Source organism: Gouania willdenowi, chromosome 21, assembly GCF_900634775.1.
Source record: "Gouania willdenowi chromosome 21, fGouWil2.1, whole genome shotgun sequence".
NCBI classification, from domain to species: domain Eukaryota; kingdom Metazoa; phylum Chordata; class Actinopteri; order Blenniiformes; family Gobiesocidae; genus Gouania; species Gouania willdenowi.
Genome location: NC_041064.1, coordinates 15,269,046 through 15,290,779, shown reverse-complemented (window position 1 = coordinate 15,290,779; position 21,734 = coordinate 15,269,046). Strand labels below are relative to the sequence as shown.

Below are 21,734 nucleotides of genomic sequence, written 5' to 3'. Positions count from 1 at the left end.
ATTGACATTAGGTGTCTTGGTATAAAATCTTTATTTTGTGAAAATATTCCAATGTACACATCAGAAACATACAAAATGATGCTTTTGTGATTCAGTTCGTGGTAAAAGTCAAAAATCACCAAAAGTCGTCGTCGTCTTCTTTTATGGAAACGGCAGCAATGCTGGAAAAACCAAATGAAACTGGTGAATAAATGCTAATGTTAAGGGAAACTCAGATATGACCTCTGAACAAACACTTCTGAATTCAATCAGGAGTTTAAAATCTTTGTTTTGAGGGACGTTAACGATGGCTCTAAATTCACCTGTCATCTTTGTCCTCAGACAGACTGTTAATGTCGGGGCTCGAGTGTCCTGCTTCATCTTTCTCAGAGCCCTGAAACAAAACAGCAGGAAACACTATAGAGAACAGCTCCAACAGTCGCCAAGCCATCATTACAGACCAGCAGTAGCTTACCTCTACACTCTGCTTCTCTCTGGCTTCGAGGACCATCTTCATGTATTTTTCCAGTGGATTCTCACCTTTAGATTCCTCTTTTTCAGCCGATTTCTCCTTTTCCTGCTCTTCGTTACCTGCACCGCTTTCTTCCTCTTCTGGTTGTTTCGCTTCTTGCAAAAGCTGGTTCGATAAAAACTATGGTCAATATACATCATTTTTTCTTCTTTGTAAGCATTACTAATCTACGGAAGCTTATTAGGGCCAATTTTGATAGAGAAATTAATTTTGGGCAAATCAAGAATAAAGTCAAAATGTGGTGAGCAAAGTCAAAAAATGAGATTAAAGTCTAAATTCAGAAAATTGAAAACTGAAAATACAATATCTTGATAAAAGTCGAAGTCAAATCTACGGAAGCTGATGAGGGCCAATTCACCATATGGCAACAAACAGCAGATCGTAGCCATGTACAAAATGCCTTGTATCGAATGCGTTAAACTGTACTTCAAACTTCAAAGTTGGGTTTAATATCAAAGAGATTGTTTCTTTTTTTAGTTCATAAACACAGTGTTGTAATCTTTTTAAGGAATTTGTTAAAGCCAGTGAAATTTGGAAGAAGTGGAGCATTCAGTCCCATCTGTGGCTATTGAGGAGCTACGGAAACAGATTAGGGTCAGTTTTAAAGGAGGCAGTTGTTGTACTGTATATGGTGAAGTGGCCGTAATCCGCTTCCGTAGATTTGACTTTAATAGCAAACATTCAACTCTTATCAAAATGTTTTACTTTTCCACTCTAATCTCCACATTATATTTCAACTTTATTCTCACAATTTCAACTTTAATCTCGACATTTTGACTTTATTCTTGATTTGCCCAAAATTATTTTCTCCACCAAAGTTGGCCCTAATAAGCTTCTGTACAAATCATATGTAAGAACAGCTTGTAAAATATTTGTCACCGTCTCTTTCTCCAGTCGTTCAAGCTCTTGCAGCTCTCGCTCTCTGGCCTCGTCTTCCTCTCTCTGCCTTCGTTCGAGTCTTTCTTTTCTCTCTCGTTCCCACTTTTCATCATCATTCTCTTCCTCTTTTTCATCCAATCTCGGAGAATCATCAGGGACTTCTAAATATTAAAGAATACATTATTGTGTTTGTAAAGTATTTCACTCAAAGGGCCAGAAAGAGTCGGACTGATGGACTCACCTGCTTGGCCCTCAGTGAGCTCCTTGGGCTGGGGGGCAGCGGGTCCGTCGGGGGCCTCCTCGGAGCGAGCGACGGCAGTGTCCAGGAGAAGCTCTGGAATGCGGCCGGGCTCTGGAGGGAGACGGGGCACAAAGAGATCTTTTATGCTCCGCCATAAAGCAGCAGGGCCGGCGGACCCGCACAGAATACATAATCAGCCGTCCTTCATCTTCGCCATTGTGCAGCGCTGCTGAAACCACACTTTAGAGGCTAGTCACACACTCATTAAAAATAGCCTTTCCTTAAATCCAAATCCAAACGCCACAGTCTGTAAACCGGGTTTTCTTCAAATCTCCAAATGATTCTTATTCCCCTGAGAGACTAAATCATGAATCAAGTGCAAATATACTTGCACTTAAGACGCTGCATGTCCACACAAATGAGTCCTTTGTGACGCGCATGTACAAACATTTGGCAGTGAATTCCACAATGTGCTTTCAATTTTTTACAGAAAAGAAAAAGGGAAACCTTTGAGCTGCTCATTGTTATGAATCTTCTTGCTGCTAGAGCTGGGAACAGGATGCAGATTAACTGGAACTGCAGAATTTGTGCCAAAAAAGATTAAGAATTCCCCTTTGATCATAAATCCTGTCTGGAGCATTTTTGACTTCAAAAGCCATAAAGTGAACAAAACGATGACAAATCTGCACAGGTGACTTCTGCTTGTGTCGCTATAGACGTAATCTTTACTCCGTTTTCACACTCTCAGATGAAGGATTTACAAGTGCTGCCATCTTTTTTTCAAAGGAAGTAAAAGTCGAGCGTACCTGGGGACGCTGCAGTGAGATCCTGAATGCTGATCTTTTCAGGCTGTGGGGACGATTCAGAGCTGGAGAACACTTGCTGGAGTTTGGGAGGACTGAAACACAGGCAGAAGCCATGCAAACACTCACTTTCACCTTCTCCTGGAAGTGTAAAAAGTCACGCTGCCCTTGCAGTGTGAGGCCAGATGGTACCTGGAGTGGTCGCGTGCGGTGCTCCTTAGCTGAGGGCTGTGAGGTGAACTGAGCACAGGGGACGATTCACCTGAGGTCACCACCTCGGTGTGGGGGGTGGGAGGGGCCTGTCTGTCAAAGGATGTCTGAAGCAAAGCAACTGGAGTCAAAAGTGCCTCTGACAAAAGAAGAAAAAACTAAGATTATTGACAGTATGGGAAACAATGGTTTAACATTTTATTCAAAGATGAAATATTCAGGTACCTTCTTCAACCTGTGCTTGGAGCTTCATCTTTAGAGAACAATCAGAATGTGGGGTCAAAGGTGAGAACATTTTATTCTCAGACTGGAGGTCATGGTCTGATGAAACCACAGTGTTGTGTTGCTTTAGTTCTTCTGTGAAGCCCACTTTTAGCTGTGAAGGTGGTAAAAGGTTTCTATCGACAGAAGAAACGGCACGCTGGGGTTTTTCTGATGCGTGGGCGTACGAGTGCTTAGTGTCTTGTTTCCTAAGAACAGATTTGGGGTGATGTGAAGGGCGTACATGTTGTGGGGACAGAGATCTGGCAGGAAGCATGTGTGAGGACATGGTAGAGTGCACCGCCCTCTGCTGGTAGCTTCTATAGGCTTCCTCTAGAGTCTCAGACTCCCTCTGCAGCTCCTGGACACGCGCCTTGGCTTCAGCCACCAGGTCCAGCTCAGGGTCTGGGGAGATGCTCCGAAGAGACTTGGATCCCAGCAGCTGTGCACCTGCTTCAGAGGCTTTATCGTAACCCAGCCGGGCCCTCAGCAGAGCTCTATCTGCATAGATGTTGGAGGGAAGCAGCTTGTCAGGGCTGAGTTTGGTGAGAGAGGGCTTAGGGTTACGCTGCACTTCATTTTCAAGGGCTGCCATGATTGCATGAATCATTCAAAAGAGAGAAAGAGGAGAGAAAGACAACAAGGGAAGCAGTGAGAACGAATTTGTAGAAACCAACCACCACAGAAGAAGAACGAAGAACAACAGCAGCCAACCCAATCAGTTCCATGCAGCTACAAGTAGTTACTACATCTGAAATACAGATTAGTTTACTGAAAAACAGGGAGAGTTGGTCCATCTATAGTATATGTGTCAAACTCGAGGCCCGGGGGCCAAGTCTGGCCCTCTGGAGCAGTGTTTCTTAAATGGGGGTACGCAATGGCACTACAGGGGGTACTTGAAGAGAGAAAGAGAGTGGAATATTAACAAATAAAGTGTCAGTCTTGGTCCCACACCAGGCGTGAGATGAAGTAAAATGATAAAAAATTACATAAATAAATATATTCAGGAGCCACTAAATCAGTGCCTGGAGTTTAAATGGGTTCACCTGAAATTTCTGAAAAATTTTAATACATTTTTCATTTTCTTAAATTTTTTTCTTTTTCTTTTTAAATTAAAACAAAACACAATCTTGAACAACTGTTCTTCTATACTTTTACTTTGTGAAATAGAAATCTATTTCAGCAAAAATTCAGTAGAAAAAAAAATATCTGCGCTCAAACATGAACAAACATCAAAAACTTTGAGGTCGCCAGAAATTCTTCATATCAAAATGTAGGTCACGATCCAAAAAAGGTTGGGAACCACTGCACTAGATACAGCTTCTTTCCACTTATTTACAAAATGAGATTCTTTAAAAGGTGTGTTATCACTCATTCATTCCATCATTGTGCTCTATAGTTGTGTTTAAATAGTTGAAAAAAAAATGACGTAGTCGGACAAAGGGGGTACTTGGATTCAGGGGTACTTGGGATAAAAAAAATTGAGAGCCACTGCCTTAGAGCATCAAATTCGGACCGCTCGATAAAGTTAAATAATTTTATTTTTTTATTTATTTATTCAGTTTATTTCCGACATGGTTACATTCACTTTTTTTTTTTTTTTTTTTTTCTTTTTTGTACATGACGGGAAAAAGAGAAAAAATAAATATTTGCAGAGCTCACTTTTCCAGTTCTTATATCACATGACGGCAGTCATTTTTAAATCTCAAATTAATGAAAGAACCCTCAATTTTTCCAAAATCTGGCAAATTTTCCTCAAATTTCCCCATGAAATTTCCCCAAATTCCCAAAATCAGGGACATTTGTGTGAAGATCCTGCAGGGACTAATATACTTTATCATTTATATATAATTTATACATGCAAGAGCAAACCAGGGCACATTAATGTTGAATTTGCTGTTTTTTCCCACTTAATTTCTGTGGCCCACTTAAGGTCAAACTGGTCCACATTTGGCCCCTGATCTATACAGTCATAAAAGTGGAAATATCAGTGAACCACAGGTAGGATACCTTGTTGAGTTTGTTGAAGCTGCACTCTGATATCTTCAACATACTTCTTCATCCAACCTGACTTGTCTTCACACTCCGTCAGCTGAGCTGTGAGTTGAGCACATCGCTCCACCTGCACACAACAACATTACATCTTCAATTCTGTAGAAATCACAGGTGATTTACATCAAATGCAGAGATTTAAAACAATAGAAATCCTCTAACAGGAACCAGTTGTTTTTATTAAAAAACACTGCATAGTTTCCCACACTCTGTGTGGTGCTGCGTCATGGCTGACCTCTCTGTGGAGCTGTGCCTGCAGCACCTGCTTCTGCTCGTCAAACTCTTCCCGATCCAGTTTGCGGGCGCACTGCAGTCTACGGAGCTCCATCTGCAGGGCCAGTTGTTCGCTGGATGGCTTCATCATAGCTAAAGGAAAGGTTACAGGAAACAAACGGGGTATGAATATTTTTTTTTCATCGACCAGGTTTCCTTTGATCTTCTTGATCCATGTGGGATAAATTATTTGGCACACGTCTAGCTCGATGAATGCAGGATGAAAGCAGAGTACCAGGGGAATAACTATTCCCACTATGGGAAAACATGCATGAATATCAAACTCATGACCTCAACACAAACTGCCATAACCTTGAATAATTGCTGACACTCGCAATTCATATAATAGCTATAATATATAGCAATTTTCTAATGCAGGGCCCAGGGTCAAACTCATTTTAATTTAGTTTAGGGGTCGAATACGGAGCAGTTTGATCTCAAGTGAGCCACAGATTATAGGCGGGAAAACTGGTGATTTCAACATTAATGTGCCCTAGTTTTCACCTCCACATATGAATAATATGTAAAGTAAGTAAGGCACCGACAATACCAAAGCAATACGTGATAGATATCAGTCCCTGCAGGATCTTCACTTAAATCTTCTTGATTTTGTGACCAAATTATATTTTATTTGGGGAAATTTTGCTGAATATTTTCAGGAAAATTGCAGGATTTTTGAAAAAAATGTAGTTATTTCAACATTTTGAGATTAAAACAGACTGCCATAATGTGATATAACATGGGGAAACTGTGAGCCGTGGCAAACATTAAAGAGTAACTAAACCCTGACAGTTTTTAAAGAATGTCCATGCCAATTACAATGTCAATTACAATTCAATGATGATTACAACAGCAAAAGATTTTACCAGTTACAATTACAATTATAATTGACCCCAACCCTGGCTATATTATTAGAGGTAATATTCTGATTGTGGTTTAAGTTGAAACAAACTGGTGAGCGAGGTAATATTTTACCTTCTTGAAGCAGCCTGGTCTCCCCCTGAGCATCTTCCAGCTCTTTCTGCAGCAGCCTCAGCCTCCCCTTCAGCTCTGCCGTCTCTCTCTTCAGGCTGGGGTAGTCGCTGACAGACTCCAGTCTTTCATTTAACATCTCCTTTTGTTGATTCAGTAGAGAAATCTGTTGCTGTGCCGTGTCCAGCTCAGCCTGAAATAAAAAAAAAAAAACAATGAGAAGAGACGAACAAGCAATTTATAAAGTAAAACAGTGCAGGCTGCAAAGTTCACATTCTGCTGACCTTCAGCTGTTTTAACTCTGCACACGCTCTGCTGTGCTCCTCCAGTCCAGCATCAATTATAGCCGACTCCTTTTGGAGACGAGCGCTTTCCACTGAAACACATAATCACGGAAATGCAACCAAAACAGACAAGTGACAATCTAATACAATGGTTCCCAATCTTTTTTTGTCTCGTGTACCCCCTTTGCATTTTTGTCAAATCATGTGTACCCCCTCTTCATATAAGTAACCTCTCAATAATTTCCTATGCTTTTTTCATTTGTGGAACAATGGGCTCTCTTAAACCCCTAACTGTGTCTCGAAAATTGCTTCCCTAAGGCTTAATCTACAAATTCAAACAAATGAGTGTACTTTAAAGTGGATTTTTTTTTAATATAATGCCACCGATATGTGTATACTTTAATAGTAAGTAAATATGGTCTCCTTTGTAAAATGTAGCTAATTATTGTTTCCTGTTGTCAGAAGTGTGATAAAATGGCCTCTACAGCATAAAATATTCCTTTTTCAATAAATTACAAGAAAATATAGTGTTTTATTGAGCAATAGTGCTGTTAGTGCTCATGTACCCCCAGGGGTACATGTACCCCTGTTTGAGAACCACTGATCTAATATAATATTATCTACAAATTAAAAAAAAAAAAATAATAAAAATGCTTGACTTTACTTACGTTTGTTTTTGGTCTCGCTTTCTGTGAGTTTTTCGGTTCTTTTGAGGAAATCCTCTTTCAACTGAAGCTGGTACCTGGTTTTAGAGCAACGCAAAAACAATGTGAAAATATCTTTAAATGTCAGAAAGAGGCAAGGTTCTGTGCAAACATTATATAAACATCAATTTAATTGAATTAATAATTTTTCAAGTGGGTTTTTGTTCTGCAACTTTGATGCACTCTGATTTGTACGGAGGCATATTGCAGTCACTTGAAAATAATAATAATAATAATAATCAGTTTTTCAGTAATTTTTTCTCTTTTGCTTTCGGAATTCCAAAAACCAAATAGCCTCAAAAGGACAACAATAAAATGCATTATTATATTAAGTGAATGCAATAAGCTTCCATAGCATTGTGCTTGGAGAAAAAGACAAATAAAAAGCATGGGAAATAGACAAAAAAAACAAACAAAAACACAAATCTTAAGATTCATGTTGAGCACAAAATAATTCACATGCATTTCAGTAACACTGGTATTCTAAATATAAGCTCTAGGTTTTTTTTACAACAAAAACTTTAGGTAAAAAAGTTGAAAAAAAGCAACAAAATGACAAATACAAACACCTTGAAAGCTCATTGTTTAACCGTTGGTCGAACGTGTCCTCCGAGGTCTTTACCGCCAGTTCTCTTCTTCTTAACAGCTCATCCATGGTTTTCATCTTCTCCTGGTGAATCTGACAGGTCCTGTAATCACAAACATAAAAAAAATATACATAAAGAGCACAGGATTATTCCTTTATTATTAGAAAAAAACGGTCAAATCTTACTTGTCAAATTCTTCTGTCCTCATCCTGAGCTCGTTTTCTCTGTTACGCTGCGTTTCGATCTCTTTCAGCAGTGATTGTCGCTGCATGTAGACATTTTTCTCTTCAATCTAAAACACACAGTAGTATCAAGGATGGAGGATGTTATTATATAACGGAACATCAGAGTACAGACAAAGCGTGATTTTTGGAGATGAAAAAAGAACATCAATGCAACACACATGGGACCTTGATGCAGTTTGGGAGGAAGCTTGATTAAATTTGCACAATGCAGTCTGCATAACATTAGCATAAAGAGTTTACTGCTATACATGGAGCGAAGTTTGGTGAGTTTGCTGCAAAAATACACATATTATTACAAGCAAAAAACTCTAAAAATTCACAATTTTAGCCCATTTAATGTCATGAAATACTTTTTTCAACTTTTCTAAATTTTTTTTTGTAACCTTTTTTTTTTCAAATCCAAACGCTCGCTGCCATTGACGTAGAAATATGTCAATTGTGTTTTCTGATGGGGGTTGCTAGGAAACAGTGTAAGGGAGTTCTCATGAATATCAGGCTTGTACTATGATATAGTGACCAACTGGTGCCATGTAGGTGGCAGCAGCGCACCTTTGGATGAGAGATTAGCCATTAGCCATCAGAGGAAGAGGAGAGGAGTTTACGAGACAGAAAATGGCGCTACGAGAGTTGATGCTGAAGCTCACAACAGCTCACTCTCGACCAGAGCATTTGTGGAACTAAGAGGACTATTGAGTGTCGCGATCGTGAGAGAAAACGATCGAAAAACGGGGCAAGCGGGGAGACTTGGCATGTTCGGGAGGAGGAGGAAGTTGCGTGTGTGGACACTGACGGGGTAAAGACTTGGAGAACGGCCAAAATACAGTAAGAAAACATTCAACTCTGACATAGATAGCAAAAATAATAATGATTTTGACATCAAAGTCTGTTCTCAGTTTTGTTTTTGTAGTTTTATAGAAGGAAACCAATGTTGAGGTGTCCCTAAAGCAAAAAAAAAAATGCCTCAAAGTCACTAACAGGTTTTTTCAGAAAAAGCCTTTTTTCTCAGCTTTTTGTCAGAAACTTGCCTCTATTCAACTGCTGATTACGGAAAAACGAAACAAGTTAGAAACAAAAATTTTGAAAGTAGAGAGTCTAATCTTTCAGAATCTGGATTCAGATTTTTTCAGACCCACAAAATATTCTGTGGGTCTCTAAAAATCAGTCAAAATGCTCTAAAATGGCTGGCAGTGAGGGAGGTAGCCGTTCTGAAAAGGGCTGACAGTGAATGACTTAATTTCCCTGCACTAGCATTCCGATAATATTTGCAAATTCCTTGTCAAAATCCTTAATTCCTTTTCTTATTTATTGCATTAAACATGTCAGTTTGTGTTGTTTAATGTGTTCATTTTCAGTATGTTTTACTGTGGATGGTAGAAATGGTTCAGTTTAACAACATAAAGGTGAAAACTGTGGTGATTAAGTGGATTAAAATATACACATTTGTACTTGCAAAAAACCCCTAAAAATGAACACTTCTTTTATGACATTTTAGCCCATTTTAATAATTTTCTGTCACTTTTTTTAACCAATTTATTTAATTTAGATTATTTTTATAATTGAATTTTCCTGCACTAATGTTTTCGACAATATTTGCAAATTCCTTGTTAAAATCGTTGATTCCTTTTCTTATTTATTGCATTAAACTTGTGAGTTTGTCGTTTCTTGTGTTTACTTTTTCATGCTTTTACTGTGGATGGTAGAAATGGTTCAGTTTAAAGACCTAAAGGTGAAAACTGTGGCAATCCAAGTGGATTAAAAAATGTAAAACAATAAAAAAAAAAATGATGATGATGAATTAGATATAATTTACCTCCTGCTGACGTTGCAACCGATCAATGGCGTTTTTCTCGCGATCCATCAGCGCCGTCGCTTTCACCTCATAAGTCCGCTCGAGCTCTCGCTTCAGCTTTTCAAATTCTTGATGATATTTGGATTTCTCTTCCATCCTCACTTTGGCTATTTCAACTTCTTTGAAATGTTGCATCTTAGAAAAGCAAAAAAAAAAAAAATTATTATAAAGGCTTTAAATAGAAAAATAACAATGTTTCTCAATGTATACCTTTGTGTTCATTTCTGCTTCCAACTGTGCTTGAGTTTCCTTCCTGTACGTAGCCAAATGGGACTGGAATGAGAACCTTTTCTCCCCAGTGCAACCATAGTTTTCATACTCTCGATCAATCTGTTTCATCTTCTCCACTGTGAACAAAACAAAAGGAGGAGAAAACATTAAGACTGCAACGTGATTTCACAGCGTACGGAGTCAGTTTCAGGTCCTACCCAGAGATTCTCCGTAGCTCGAGTGGCTGGTTGTTTGAGTGTCGACATCATGACGAACGCTTGGCGTATACTGGTGTGTTAGCTGCGTTAAAAGGTTGACGAGGAACCCTGTCAGACAAAAACAAACTAAATCAAGAAAGAACAATGTCATACGGCTACTGTTCGAACAGGTGGAGCACATACCTTTATCTGTTTCTTTATTCGACGACTGCAAAAGGAAATCATAGAATTAGAACCAACAAAGTATGCATGTATTCTGAATGTTTGCAGCAGGTCAGTGTATTGAAATATGAACCAACCAGACTTTACATATTGATTATGACCATAAACAGGCAGAAGATAAATACAAATGTCATAGATTTGATGTTTTCGAAGTAGGACAATGAGCCAAAAAAGACGTTTTTATGTAATGTTGTGCTAGGCTAAGAACATGTATGTATACTTCCTAATTAGTGAGATACAACTCAATGAGATCCCAAGCTACAGATTGAAGCACTTAAAGGCAGGGTAGGTAATTTCCTCAAGATATACTTTTTAAATTTTTGGTTGAAATTTTCTTTATGTCCTGACAGAAATGAAGATCTTATGTGCTCTGAAAAAGGAACGAAGAAAATCTGTAGCAGCTGTAAACTTTTAAAAACTTCAACCAATCACGTCTCCCTGTTTGTTCTCGACCCCTCGCGTGCACAAGCCCATACTCAGGGACTAAAAGTTTAGGGGTATTGAAACGTGTGCAAACGTCACTCCACGCGCTACTAAGTCGTACAAAAACCAAAGAATCAGGAGTGCATAGCTGCTGCACATCACAATGCGCCCTCGATCCATTTACCGTGTTTCCCTCTAATAAAAATGTATAGTAGGCGGAGCTCACAAGGAGAGCAAAAAAAATGGGAGGAGGACATGCAGATAAATGAATCCAGGGGAAGCAACGCCATTCATCAAAGCTGGACTTCATTGCTGCCTCTGTTTTTCCGTATAAATGTAGCACGGCCCACAACCAGGTGGTAACTGTCAGAGGCAGAGCCCTCGGAGGATGCTACATTTCAAAAATTACCTACCCTGCCTTTAAATCAGTTATGTCAAACTCAATTTGAAAACACGTTATTTCTAAATTATTATGCTATAGTTTGCACTTCAACGTATACATTCAATATAAAGTATGTAAGGGAACAACAATAGCCAAGCAATAAGTGACAGACATCAGTCCCCGTAGGATCTTTACTTTAAAATTCCTTGATTTTGTTACAAATTTCTATTTCATTTAGGAAAACTTTGTGAGATGATAGAAGGAAAATGGCAGGATTTTGGAAAAATGCCGAGTTCTTTAAGCAATTTAGATTGAAATTACTACCATTATGTGAAATAAATAAACATGGTAAAACTGATAAATATTGTTGAGTTCCAGCAAGTTCACTTTGTCTTCTATTTAGAAATAATATGTTAGGGTTTCATTGTTTCAGTCCATTTTTTTTTCAGGAAATGTACTTTGATCTTCTGACATGTTTGAACTGTCAAATGTAATAAACAATTAATAATTATAAGACATATAGACAAGCTACACTGACCTCATGTAAAGCATTTTTAATATCCGCGACTGGTGAAATAACACAAAATTGGGTTCCAAAATAAAAATGAAAAAGTCTCATGAATAAAAATAGTTTCATATCCCAAGAAAGAGTCATCTTTAGTTTATACTATGAATTAAAAATGCGATCGGATTTTTTTTCTTATATTCCCACATGCAGTTATGGGCCAATGAAAATAGTAAAAATTAAAAAAAACAATTGCCTTGATTTGTCATGGTTGTGTCGAATTGGAAATACAATTTATGCACGTGCAAGAATACTGTATCAATATGATCATAAACCTAAAAAGTTACCAGAGAAGCGTGGAGGGCAGACTCTGGGCTGATTCTGAGTAGCTGGAGTAGCTCTTCTTTTTTTAAAGCCTGTAAAATGACACATAAACCCAAGTTAGCTGTTATATTCCCTTTTTATGTGGAAATTAAAATCCCTGCAGTGATACCTACTTTGTCCTTAGATAGACCACATTCAGGGTAGAAGACTGACAGTGTGTATTCATATCCTGAGACCAGGAGGTGGTCAGCCACTATGCTGTTACAGGCTGAAACCAGAAGAGAATCGAACTTCACTGGAACACGTCTTGGAACTGGGTCTGGACCAGTAACAGGATGGTAATTCAGCCCCTGGATCAGCTGATTTCGGAGTTGTACCTGAGAGTAGATAAGAAAAGCAAAACATATTACACTAAAAATCTTATAAATACACATGTAATTACAGATGACTTACTTTGAGGGTGTCGAGCACTCCTTTGTTTTTGAACGTCTGATAAAGTCTTTTCCTCAGTTCGTCAGAGGATAATGAGCCTTCTTTGGATGCAGACATAACTAGAGCCAGCTCTGAAAGCTTACACGAGCACTTAAAAATATGTATATTTCACTTATTTAATAATATCTCACCAGTGGCATTGGAAAAGAGAAATATGGTCGCTACTTACAAGCCTAGCAACGACTCAGCGTCTCCTTAAAGGAGGCGTTAACAGTGTCAGTACCCAATCAGGTCCAACGTGCGGTAACTTCCTGTTTAAGTCTGCGTCACTTCCGCGTTGCTCACTGTTTAAATCCGTCAACGGAAATACTGCTTTCGTGTTACGGTTCGACTGGTACCCGAGTTATCTGGTGAATAACTTGCTACCAATGCTTCACTTATCACTGTTCCCATAGTAAGGAATGTTTATTAAAAACATATGAGGTGCATCCAATTTTGAATTGGTCTTATTTTTAAAATATATATTGCCCAACCTATCTTTTAGCAGAAATGGTCACCACTTAAAACGCACACGAGTTAATCCATTGACGTTACATTGTCGCGCAGTTTATGACGTCAAAATAAAAATGTAAAAAGTAATTTACAACTAATTAAAATTTTAATATGCACGATTAGAGGTTAATTAAGGGTGATTGTTTTGAAGTAGAACAAAAAACCAGTTAGGTTTTAACTCAGGTTTCCGTACTCATCATGGCGTCATCATTGGGCGACAGCACTCAAATTTTCAGAAAGAAGAGGTAAGCTGTCGTTTTTGTTTGTCTTGTATATACTGTTTGATTTTGTTTCCCATAACTAGTTTTTAGGACAAACCTGAGCTAAACGATGTGTTGACTGCTTTGCTAACACTTAGCTAAACATTAATGTATGACATTGAGAGAGAAATGCGCTTAGGCTAAGTAGTAATGCTGTGTATTATGGTGTAACTTATCTCTAGGAGGAGGAGTGGTGTCGCATCGGTAAAAGACAGAAATAACGATGTCTGGAAGCTTTTACTTTGTCATGGTGGGTCATCACGACAATCCAGTGTTTGAGATGGAGTTCCTGCCCGCTGGGAAACCCGAGTCAAAGGTAACATTAGATACAAATACAACCATACATAACACAACCGATTTAAAGGTTGTAACAAAGAGGGAAAATACCTGTGGGGATGTGTGTGAGAGTTAGAATTAATGTAGAATTCAAGAAATTGTATTCTTAAATTAATTGTCACTCTGTTATTATTATAATCTGTTTTTATTATATATTATAATTGTATATATACATATATTAGTGCTGGGCGATATGGACTATCTTTACCAGGGAGCAAATATTGATCAACGTGTTTATTCATATGGAAACGTATTAATAGACCCTGGGTCTATTGACACGGAAATGTGCGGTTTACGGAAACGTATTAATAGACCCCGGGACGATTGACAGTTTTACGGTTTACGGAAAGGCCTGTGTGTTTTCACTGTGCCAGGATGGCTGCCGGGGGTTCGAATCCCGCTTTTGTCATAAATATTTTTTTTCATTTTAACTTAACACGGCAAATGCTACCCTTAAAAATACATATCTGAAAAATATTAACGTTTTAGAGTATTTTCTTGTTTAGGGTTAGGGTTACGGTTAAAAATACATATCTGAAAAAAATAAACATTTTCGGGTATTTCCTGGTTTAGGGTTATGTTTAGGGCTAAAATAAAAGGGATATATAAAAATAAATATGAGCTAAAATAAAACTGACGTGGTGCACCTATCACGTCACCTAAAATGGCCAATGAGGGGGTGCTCCATACGGATAGAGGGGGAGTCAATTGATACCTTTCCGTACGAATAGCCACGGGCAATATTTATTCCTGGTAATTGTTTTCCAGAGTTTTTTTGGGCTTTATTTACCGGCAATTAGTTCCTACTGCTTGGAAACCAGTTTTTATTATTAATTTTTTTGTGAAATCATCGTACAAACTAATTCACATGATCTAACCAGCTGCTAGTTTGGGTTATAAGTAATTATTACACTACAAAAGACAAATCTGACTTGTTTTTAATGATGTTTTAAAGATTTTTTTTTTGTAACATTGTTTTTATTATTAGAAAAAGTTGTATTTAATTATTCTATTTTTACTAAAGGTTACATCATTCAGATGTACGCATATGTTCATAACAAGAACTATACAATATTAAAATAATATTTATAAACTTGTAAATATGCAGTAGGAACTAATCGCCGGTAAATAAAGCCAAATGAAGCAATAACCAGGAATCAATATTTGCTCCCTAGTAAAGATAGTGGCTCTAATAAAGTTTTCGGATGTTTCCTGGTTTTAGTATCACACACAAATTTCACATCTTGCTATTTTTCTTCAAAATGGTGATGTACAATATGAATATCGATATTTTTAACTCAATTTGCTGTTGCAAGGCACATTTATTAACAAACAGCTGCACAATTTGTGCCACTTTTGGCTTTTTTCTCCTGGAAGGGACAGCACGTGTGAGTGAGTTCTGTAGTGTGGCTTGTTAAGGGGAAGGTCTGGGTTAGGATGGACTCAGTAATCCATTTAACTGTGCTTTACATGTTGTTCTGAGAAGTAGTGAAAGCAGCGACTCCTAAAATTAGTATTTTAATACAAAATTGGCCCAATATCTAGAATCTCAATATATTGCCCAGGCCTATTATACTATATTATTGTATTATATTTTCTTGTGTATTTGCACTTGTATTTCATCATGATTATTCATATTTGATATATAATTATTCTTGTGTTAATATAATTATTGTCTTTGTCTCTATCTTTACTTTTCAATCATGTATGTATCTTTTGTTAGGGTTTATATTAGTTAAAGATAAATTGATGTGCAAAGGAAACTGAATGATTATTTCAATTCAACCATATAAATTCTAACTTCATTTATTTGTTTTTTTTTTTTTTATTGCTCATTTGCTTTTGTTCATGTACTCTTATCATGCACCAAACAATATTATAAGTAATAAATAAGTATTTCTAACTTGTACAAATACATTGCAGTTCATAAACATAATAGCCGCTGTAACAACAGTAATTTCCTCCTGGGATTATTAAAGTAATATTGATTTGATGTGTTTTCTTGAGCACAGGATGACCACCGCCATCTGAACCAGTTCATTGCACACGCGGCCCTGGACCTGGTGGATGAAAACATGTGGCTCTCCAACAGTATGTACCTAAAAACAGTGGACAAGTTCAATGAGTGGTTCGTTTCAGCTTTTGTCACAGCGGGACATATCCTTGTTTTGAGAGACCTGGTATAGTATTAATGAGCCATTATGTCACTGGCATCATGGATAGATGAATACAATTTTTGGTAACCTAGTAATCAAATAGAAACTTTTTAAAAATATCATTTAGCAATTTTTTAAGGGTCAATCTTCAGTTTCTTTCATTAAAGTAATTAATTATGGACACGTACTGTAGGCTTCAGTAATTATTAATGTGTTTGATTGTCTCCCACTGAACTTTTTATAAAGTAGCTGTTTTATTTGGGTGCTAGACTTTCCAGGTGAGATGCACTAGATTAGATTAAATTATCCTTTTTTTAATCCCAGTGGGGAAATTCACACGCTACAGCAGCCAAAGACACATAGAGTTAAATACAAGTACAGAAAGGAAAGATTAAGCTTCAAATTAAATAAATAATAGACATTGGTCACGATAACAGTACAGAGAGAAAGAAAAAAAAATAAAATTATATATATATATATATATATATATATACTGTATATACTGTAAATAATCAGTAGGTGGGGTTTTACAATGAGTACTAAGTAATATTGCACATAGTAAGGCTGTGCAGGAACATTATTATTTACAAAAAAAAGTTGCAGTTGATTTGTTTTTTCCCCTTCCCTTTAGTACTTTTTTCTTTTATTTTTATTATTGTCATTTATTTGTGTGGGTATATATGAATACTTTTCCTTCCCACTCTTTATTTAATTTTTTTTTATTATTTAAATATCTTTTTACTTTTTTTTATTAATAGTAAACACTATTACTTATTTTTTTTCCCTTTTTTTTTAATTTTCTTTCATCATTAATCGAATACAAACGTTACAGTTAGCAAAAGAAAGTGCAAGTCGTTCATTAGCAATATAGGGATTAAAAAAGATAAACATGAAGAAGATATAAAACGTATTGCACAGGTATACTTCTGTGCTGTGTGTAGAGTAATTATGAGTAACATGTTGGTTTATTATGCTGGGTTATTTGTCTCATCTTTGTCTAAAATGTTGCAAAAAAAAAAAAAAGCTGTTTGAAATAATAAGATTAACGCAATAACGTAGGGCTGCACACTTAATGGAATTACAATCGATCACGATTTTGGTTGCCACGATTAAACCGGATCGTCTGTAATATTTATATTTATACACTCTGGCTCTGCTGCATATCTATTCAGGCACTTTCTCAACCAGTAGTTAGCCAAGCCCATTAGAGATTTTAAAAATTAGTTTTTTAAGTATATTTTTTTTTATTAAAGCTTCTGTTTGCACTGTAAACTATTTGGTATACTGTAACTTTATATTATATACTGTCATATACAATATACACTGTAACTATATTGTTTAAAAGTAGTGTAAAAATTAAAAATAAATGATCTAACATGATAAATAATTGTGATTACAATATTGATCAAATTAATTGTGATTATCATTTTGACCCTAATTGTGCAGCCCTACAATAACGTCTAAAAGCAGTCTAACCATTTTAAACATGTTAGCTTTATTTTCCTTAATTATTGCCAATACATATAAGATTCATCATGCTTCATGACGTGCGACAAGAAGACGGAATAAAGAACTTCTTTAATGATGTGTATGATTTATACATTAAGGTATCGTATGCAGCCAATTATTTTTTTAATATAACCTTATCACAAGTTTACATTTAGTCTCCCCATGTTTTAATGATTGGTTTCGTCTTTCAGTTCGCAATGAATCCATTCTACGAAATAAACGCACCAATCCGCTCCACAGCTTTCGAGAGGAAAGTCCAGTTCCTCGGGAAGAAACATCTTCTGAGTTAATCACTACTCAGCAGTTAGCGTGTGTGTGTTCTGTTGTGTCACTTTAAAGTTCACTGATTGTCTTGACGTGTTAAATGAATCATTTGTTGCGCAAGTCTAATAATAAATGAATAAAGCCTAATACTGCCTTGCTGTATTGGATGTATGGATCACTCTACAACACATGCGTCAAAGGCAACTCTAGTTGTTTATTTACATGACAAGTAATACATCTTTGATTATAAAGGCCTGAATGAGAAACAGTTGCAGTAGAATAAATGATTAAGGATAAAGGATTAGTGGAAAAATTAAAAACAGTCATTATTAGTGTGTTAAATGTTAGAAGAAAATAGTTTATAAAACATGATTAGCTCTTCATTACATTTCCAAGAAGTTTTTTTCAATACCTTTATTTAGTGATTTAAGGTAAAAACATGTTACAAAATAGAAAAAAAAATGTTCCCCGAAACCTAAATATACCTTTTGCCATGCATGTTCAACTTTGCTGATGTATTTTACTCTCTGGGAAATGCCTGTGCAGTACATCCTGCACAGGCATTTAACGTAATCACATAGTGCACAAACAATATCTAAAGGTGCAACTATCATAAGCTTCTGTCAGCTGGATATATACTGTATATAGAGAGAAAGTAGTGCATTAGCTATTTCAAAATGCTTTATTTAATTTTGTGATTACCTTTTTATTATTAATACAATGGGTTTTCATTTTGCGCATTTGCTTTAAAAATTATGACATCTGAATCTCCAGGGAAAAATGTGAATTCGACAACATCATTAGAAAAGAATGTAGATCTGTATGACAATAATTATTAAAATCATATATCGACAATTTTTCTTTTTTTTAAAGCCAAGTTAATGATTCAGTTTTTTTTAAATTAATGCCACCCTCGACTCCCAAATATGTCAAATATCAAACTTTCAACAGTAAGTATAATCAGTAGTACATCTTTTTTTTTTAATTGCACAACTACAGCCTTTTCCACTTTTCAGGCCATTAACAGGTGATTAATGTTAATTATGGCTCCATTATGAACAGCATGTGCCTGCAGAGCGAGGCTTTCTGTGCAGCTTGACCGTGTCTGTAGGGATGAGGTGATCCGTTCGCTCCTCCATGGATAACACACGGCGCACCGCTTCCTCAAAAGCCACCGCGACGTTAGTGGCGTCCTTTGCGCTCGTCTCATAATAATTGTAGTCACCGTTTTCCTGACACCACTGCCGAGCTTCCTCGGTCGACACCTGCCTCTCCGCCACATCCAGTTTGTTTCCCAAGACGACAAACGGAAACTTCTCGGGTTCCTTCACGTCTGCGTAGTAGATGAACTCCTTCTTCCAGTTGCCCAGGTTGAGAAAGCTCTGGTTGTCGTCGACGCTGAAGGTGAGCAGGCAGCAGTCGGAGCCTCTGTAGAAAGGAGTCCTCAGGCTGCGGAAGCGCTCCTGGCCGGCGGTGTCCCAGATCTGGAGGGTGACCTGGTGGCCGTCTACCTCCAGGTCCTTGTTGAGGAACTCCACGCCAATGGTGTGGAAGAGGTGAGCATCGAACTTGTTGGTCACGTACCGGTTCATTAGGGAGCTTTTTCCAACACCGCCATCGCCCAGCAGGATGACTTTCAGCAACGACGTCTTGGTCGTCATGGTTACTTATGTCGAATAAATCACTTTGAAATAAATACCTTAAACGAGAAAGAAAAAAGCAAATATAAAGAGTTGCATTAGTATCTATTCACCAAAGGTTTAAAGAGTAGAGCTGAATTTAAAAAATTGATTTAAAGCAGAACTAAGTAACTTGCGCTTAGCGCTCCCCCTAAAGGTCCTTTTTGGTTATGTCACTGTCGTAAAAACTCTGCACCCCCCGCCGCGTGCCCCACCCCACAGCTACATGCGCACCTTTGCTCTTCCAAGATGGTAGCAACCGATCACTGAAAAATCCTAATGCAACAGTGACACTAAAGGTGTTTTAACACATTTAGTCCCATGTGAACAATATGAGGAAGAGAGACAAGTAAAATGAATGATGTGGGAGTAATACGGAAGGGAGTGTGGAAATGTGTGTGTGATGTGTTTGTGTACTGACAAAGTGGCTCTGAAAATGGACGGATGGATAGATAGATGGATATCTGTGTGCGCGCGTGCCTGTTGCGCCACCACACACACTGACGTCTGTGTGTGATTGCTGCTGAGCTGTCACTACATGGAGTTGTTCCGTCCCTCGGTCTTCTGCCTTTTTTTTTGTTTTCTGGCTCCGCCATAATATAAGTTTGAGAAAAATGAATTTGTAGACAACCGTGTGCAGTCACGGGGCTGGTCATAAGCTAGCATTAGTTTGTATTGGGCTGCCTTAAAGCCGTACGTCTTGCCACCGGGTCGGAGGCAGGAAAGTTGCAAGTGCGGGAGAGATGAAAAACCCCCCAACAACCCCATAAACACAGGGACTATGAGAAAGATTTAATAAGGTGAAAAAGTTACTTAGTTCTGCTTTAATCGATCTTGAATTGATTTCATTGGCATTTTTCAAAATTGATTCATAGGTGCTGGGGGGAAAAAAATAAAAATAAAAATTCAACCCTAACCCCAGTAGTCTTGCTTTATAGTCTGGTGTTAGCAAAGTCGTCTATAGTGCCTGCCTAACACTAGAATGCATTCGATTTAGTGCAAACATGGCAGACAAATCTTGGAAATATACACAAAAAGATGTAGCTAGAACATTTAGCTATGAATATTCATTACGAGGCATGTACTCTCACTTTTTGTACATGAACATTTAGTGTAAGGAAAAATGATCCATAATGATAAATAAATAAGATGATCTTAGTAATGGACTATGGTTGTTAGTTGAGCTGTAGTAGTTTTCTGAGCCAAAAAGGCAGCTACAGTTTGGTTAATGTTTCATGTGTTCACTTCTTCTCACCCCTGATCGAGTTTGGTTTCCTGTGCTGGTCCAGATCATGTGCTGCAGACGCCAGTCCACGGTCACATGCTCCAGTGTTTTTAAGCGAACAGGTAACGATCCAGCAACTGTGACAGGCACACAGCAGCTTCATCACAAACGACACACGTTTAACTCATAGCATACATTCAAAACATTAGTAGCAAACTAAATATAATTATTAGTTGTTATCTTGACGTTTCGTGTAGTATTAAAGTGGAATGAACGCTTTATTATAGAATAAATCATTTCAGTTCAGCGGTCTGTTAGCCCGTCGCTAGCTTAGCTTTGCTAACATGACAAATGAAAACAGCGAGTCACGGCTGGAGCCAGATGTACACACAAACACGATGAAGCTAGCACGGGAAATACTCACAGGTTCGTTTGGACCCAGCGAAAGAGGTGAGGTGTTGTGTTCAAGCCCAGTTCCTCGACAAACTATTGATAATAAGAAGCGGAAGCGGTTCAAGCCCGTGTTTCGATCCGTGCTTCATCGCGTCTCAAATCACGTGACTGTTGAAAACAAGACGTCACTACGTAATGTCACGTCTTTATTTATTTAGCGGGGATTTGATATGACGCGTCATGTCAAATACATTGAAAGGGAAGGGATCGAATTGGTTTGAACTAAAGTTAAAATGAAATTAAATGAATGCTCTGGGACAGTAACATTTGAATTACAATTATTAGTAATATATATATATATATAAATATATATATATATATATATATATATATATATATATATAAATATTTATTTTAAATATTGAGTTTCAGACTTTAAATCGGCCAGATATTGTTCATACTGTACTTGACACGTTTAGAATGCACTGTTAAAATGATCAATTAAAAAAAAAAAAAAAAAATACATCATATTTATTTACTTACCACGACAGCAAATATTGCCCAGATTGCAAAAAAATAAAACACCAGCATTGAAATCCTATTTAAATAGTGCTTGAGAGATAATTAAGTTTTCAAAATTAAAAATGTATGACGTATCTGTATATATATCTGTAACAATATTTTGAGAAGGTCTAGAACACATACATTTGAAATTCCATCAGTTTATTTCAAGTTTAGCTTTACTATTACTGTATAATAATAATAATTATTAT

General features: G+C 37.2%; 3 protein-coding genes across 6 annotated transcripts; 1 reads left to right on the top strand and 2 right to left on the bottom strand.

Moving 5' to 3' along the window:
- Positions 1-14: 14 nt before the first annotated feature.
- ofd1 (OFD1 centriole and centriolar satellite protein) lies at positions 15-13,046 on the bottom strand. Of its 2 annotated transcripts, none has more exons than XM_028436009.1 (22): positions 12,609-13,046; positions 12,329-12,532; positions 12,179-12,247; positions 10,483-10,507; positions 10,300-10,407; positions 10,082-10,218; positions 9,833-10,006; positions 7,963-8,069; positions 7,760-7,879; positions 7,155-7,228; positions 6,487-6,578; positions 6,206-6,395; positions 5,193-5,323; positions 4,916-5,027; positions 2,870-3,493; positions 2,627-2,783; positions 2,438-2,529; positions 1,632-1,742; positions 1,391-1,551; positions 455-616; positions 303-373; positions 15-161 (listed from the first exon to the last, which is right to left on the bottom strand). In XM_028436009.1, exons 1-22 carry the CDS (start codon positions 12,702-12,704, stop codon positions 116-118), a joined length of 3,063 nt encoding a protein of 1,020 aa, XP_028291810.1. In that variant the 5' UTR covers positions 12,705-13,046; the 3' UTR covers positions 15-115. The 2 variants fall into 2 exon arrangements, with proteins under 2 accessions (XP_028291810.1, XP_028291811.1); XM_028436010.1 differs by having other exon boundaries at positions 95-161; positions 2,870-3,406; positions 12,609-13,045.
- A 215-nt stretch (positions 13,047-13,261) lies between these two features.
- trappc2 (trafficking protein particle complex subunit 2) lies at positions 13,262-17,811 on the top strand. Its single transcript, XM_028436645.1, has 5 exons — positions 13,262-13,384; positions 13,582-13,715; positions 15,748-15,892; positions 17,413-17,498; positions 17,592-17,811. The coding sequence occupies exons 2-5, from the start codon at positions 13,623-13,625 to the stop codon at positions 17,688-17,690; spliced, it is 423 nt and encodes a 140-aa protein (XP_028292446.1). The 5' UTR covers positions 13,262-13,384; positions 13,582-13,622; the 3' UTR covers positions 17,691-17,811.
- A 47-nt stretch (positions 17,812-17,858) lies between these two features.
- rab9a (RAB9A, member RAS oncogene family) lies at positions 17,859-21,139 on the bottom strand. 3 transcript variants are annotated; one of them, XM_028436643.1, is made up of 3 exons: positions 20,993-21,139; positions 20,599-20,725; positions 17,859-19,363 (listed from the first exon to the last, which is right to left on the bottom strand). In XM_028436643.1, exon 3 carries the CDS (start codon positions 19,323-19,325, stop codon positions 18,717-18,719), a length of 609 nt encoding a protein of 202 aa, XP_028292444.1. In that variant the 5' UTR covers positions 19,326-19,363; positions 20,599-20,725; positions 20,993-21,139; the 3' UTR covers positions 17,859-18,716. The 3 variants fall into 3 exon arrangements, with proteins under 3 accessions (XP_028292444.1, XP_028292442.1, XP_028292445.1); XM_028436641.1 differs by having other exon boundaries at positions 20,599-20,705; XM_028436644.1 differs by lacking the exon at positions 20,599-20,725.
- Positions 21,140-21,734: the final 595 nt, after the last annotated feature.

Coding starts and splice junctions, on each gene's coding strand:
- ofd1 (XM_028436009.1), bottom strand. CDS start 12,704: ATGTCTGCATCCAAAGAAGGCTCATTATCCTCTGACGAACTGAGGAAA. Junction 7,880..7,962: donor AGGACAGAAGAATTTGACAA/GTAAGATTTGAC, acceptor TTGTGATTACAG/GACCTGTCAGATTCACCAGG. Junction 1,552..1,631: donor GCTCACTGAGGGCCAAGCAG/GTGAGTCCATCA, acceptor TTTAATATTTAG/AAGTCCCTGATGATTCTCCG.
- trappc2 (XM_028436645.1), top strand. CDS start 13,623: ATGTCTGGAAGCTTTTACTTTGTCATGGTGGGTCATCACGACAATCCA. Junction 15,893..17,412: donor AGCTTTTGTCACAGCGGGAC/ATATCCTTGTTT, acceptor TATTGCCAATAC/ATATAAGATTCATCATGCTT. Junction 17,499..17,591: donor TGTATGATTTATACATTAAG/GTATCGTATGCA, acceptor TTCGTCTTTCAG/TTCGCAATGAATCCATTCTA.
- rab9a (XM_028436643.1), bottom strand. CDS start 19,325: ATGACGACCAAGACGTCGTTGCTGAAAGTCATCCTGCTGGGCGATGGC.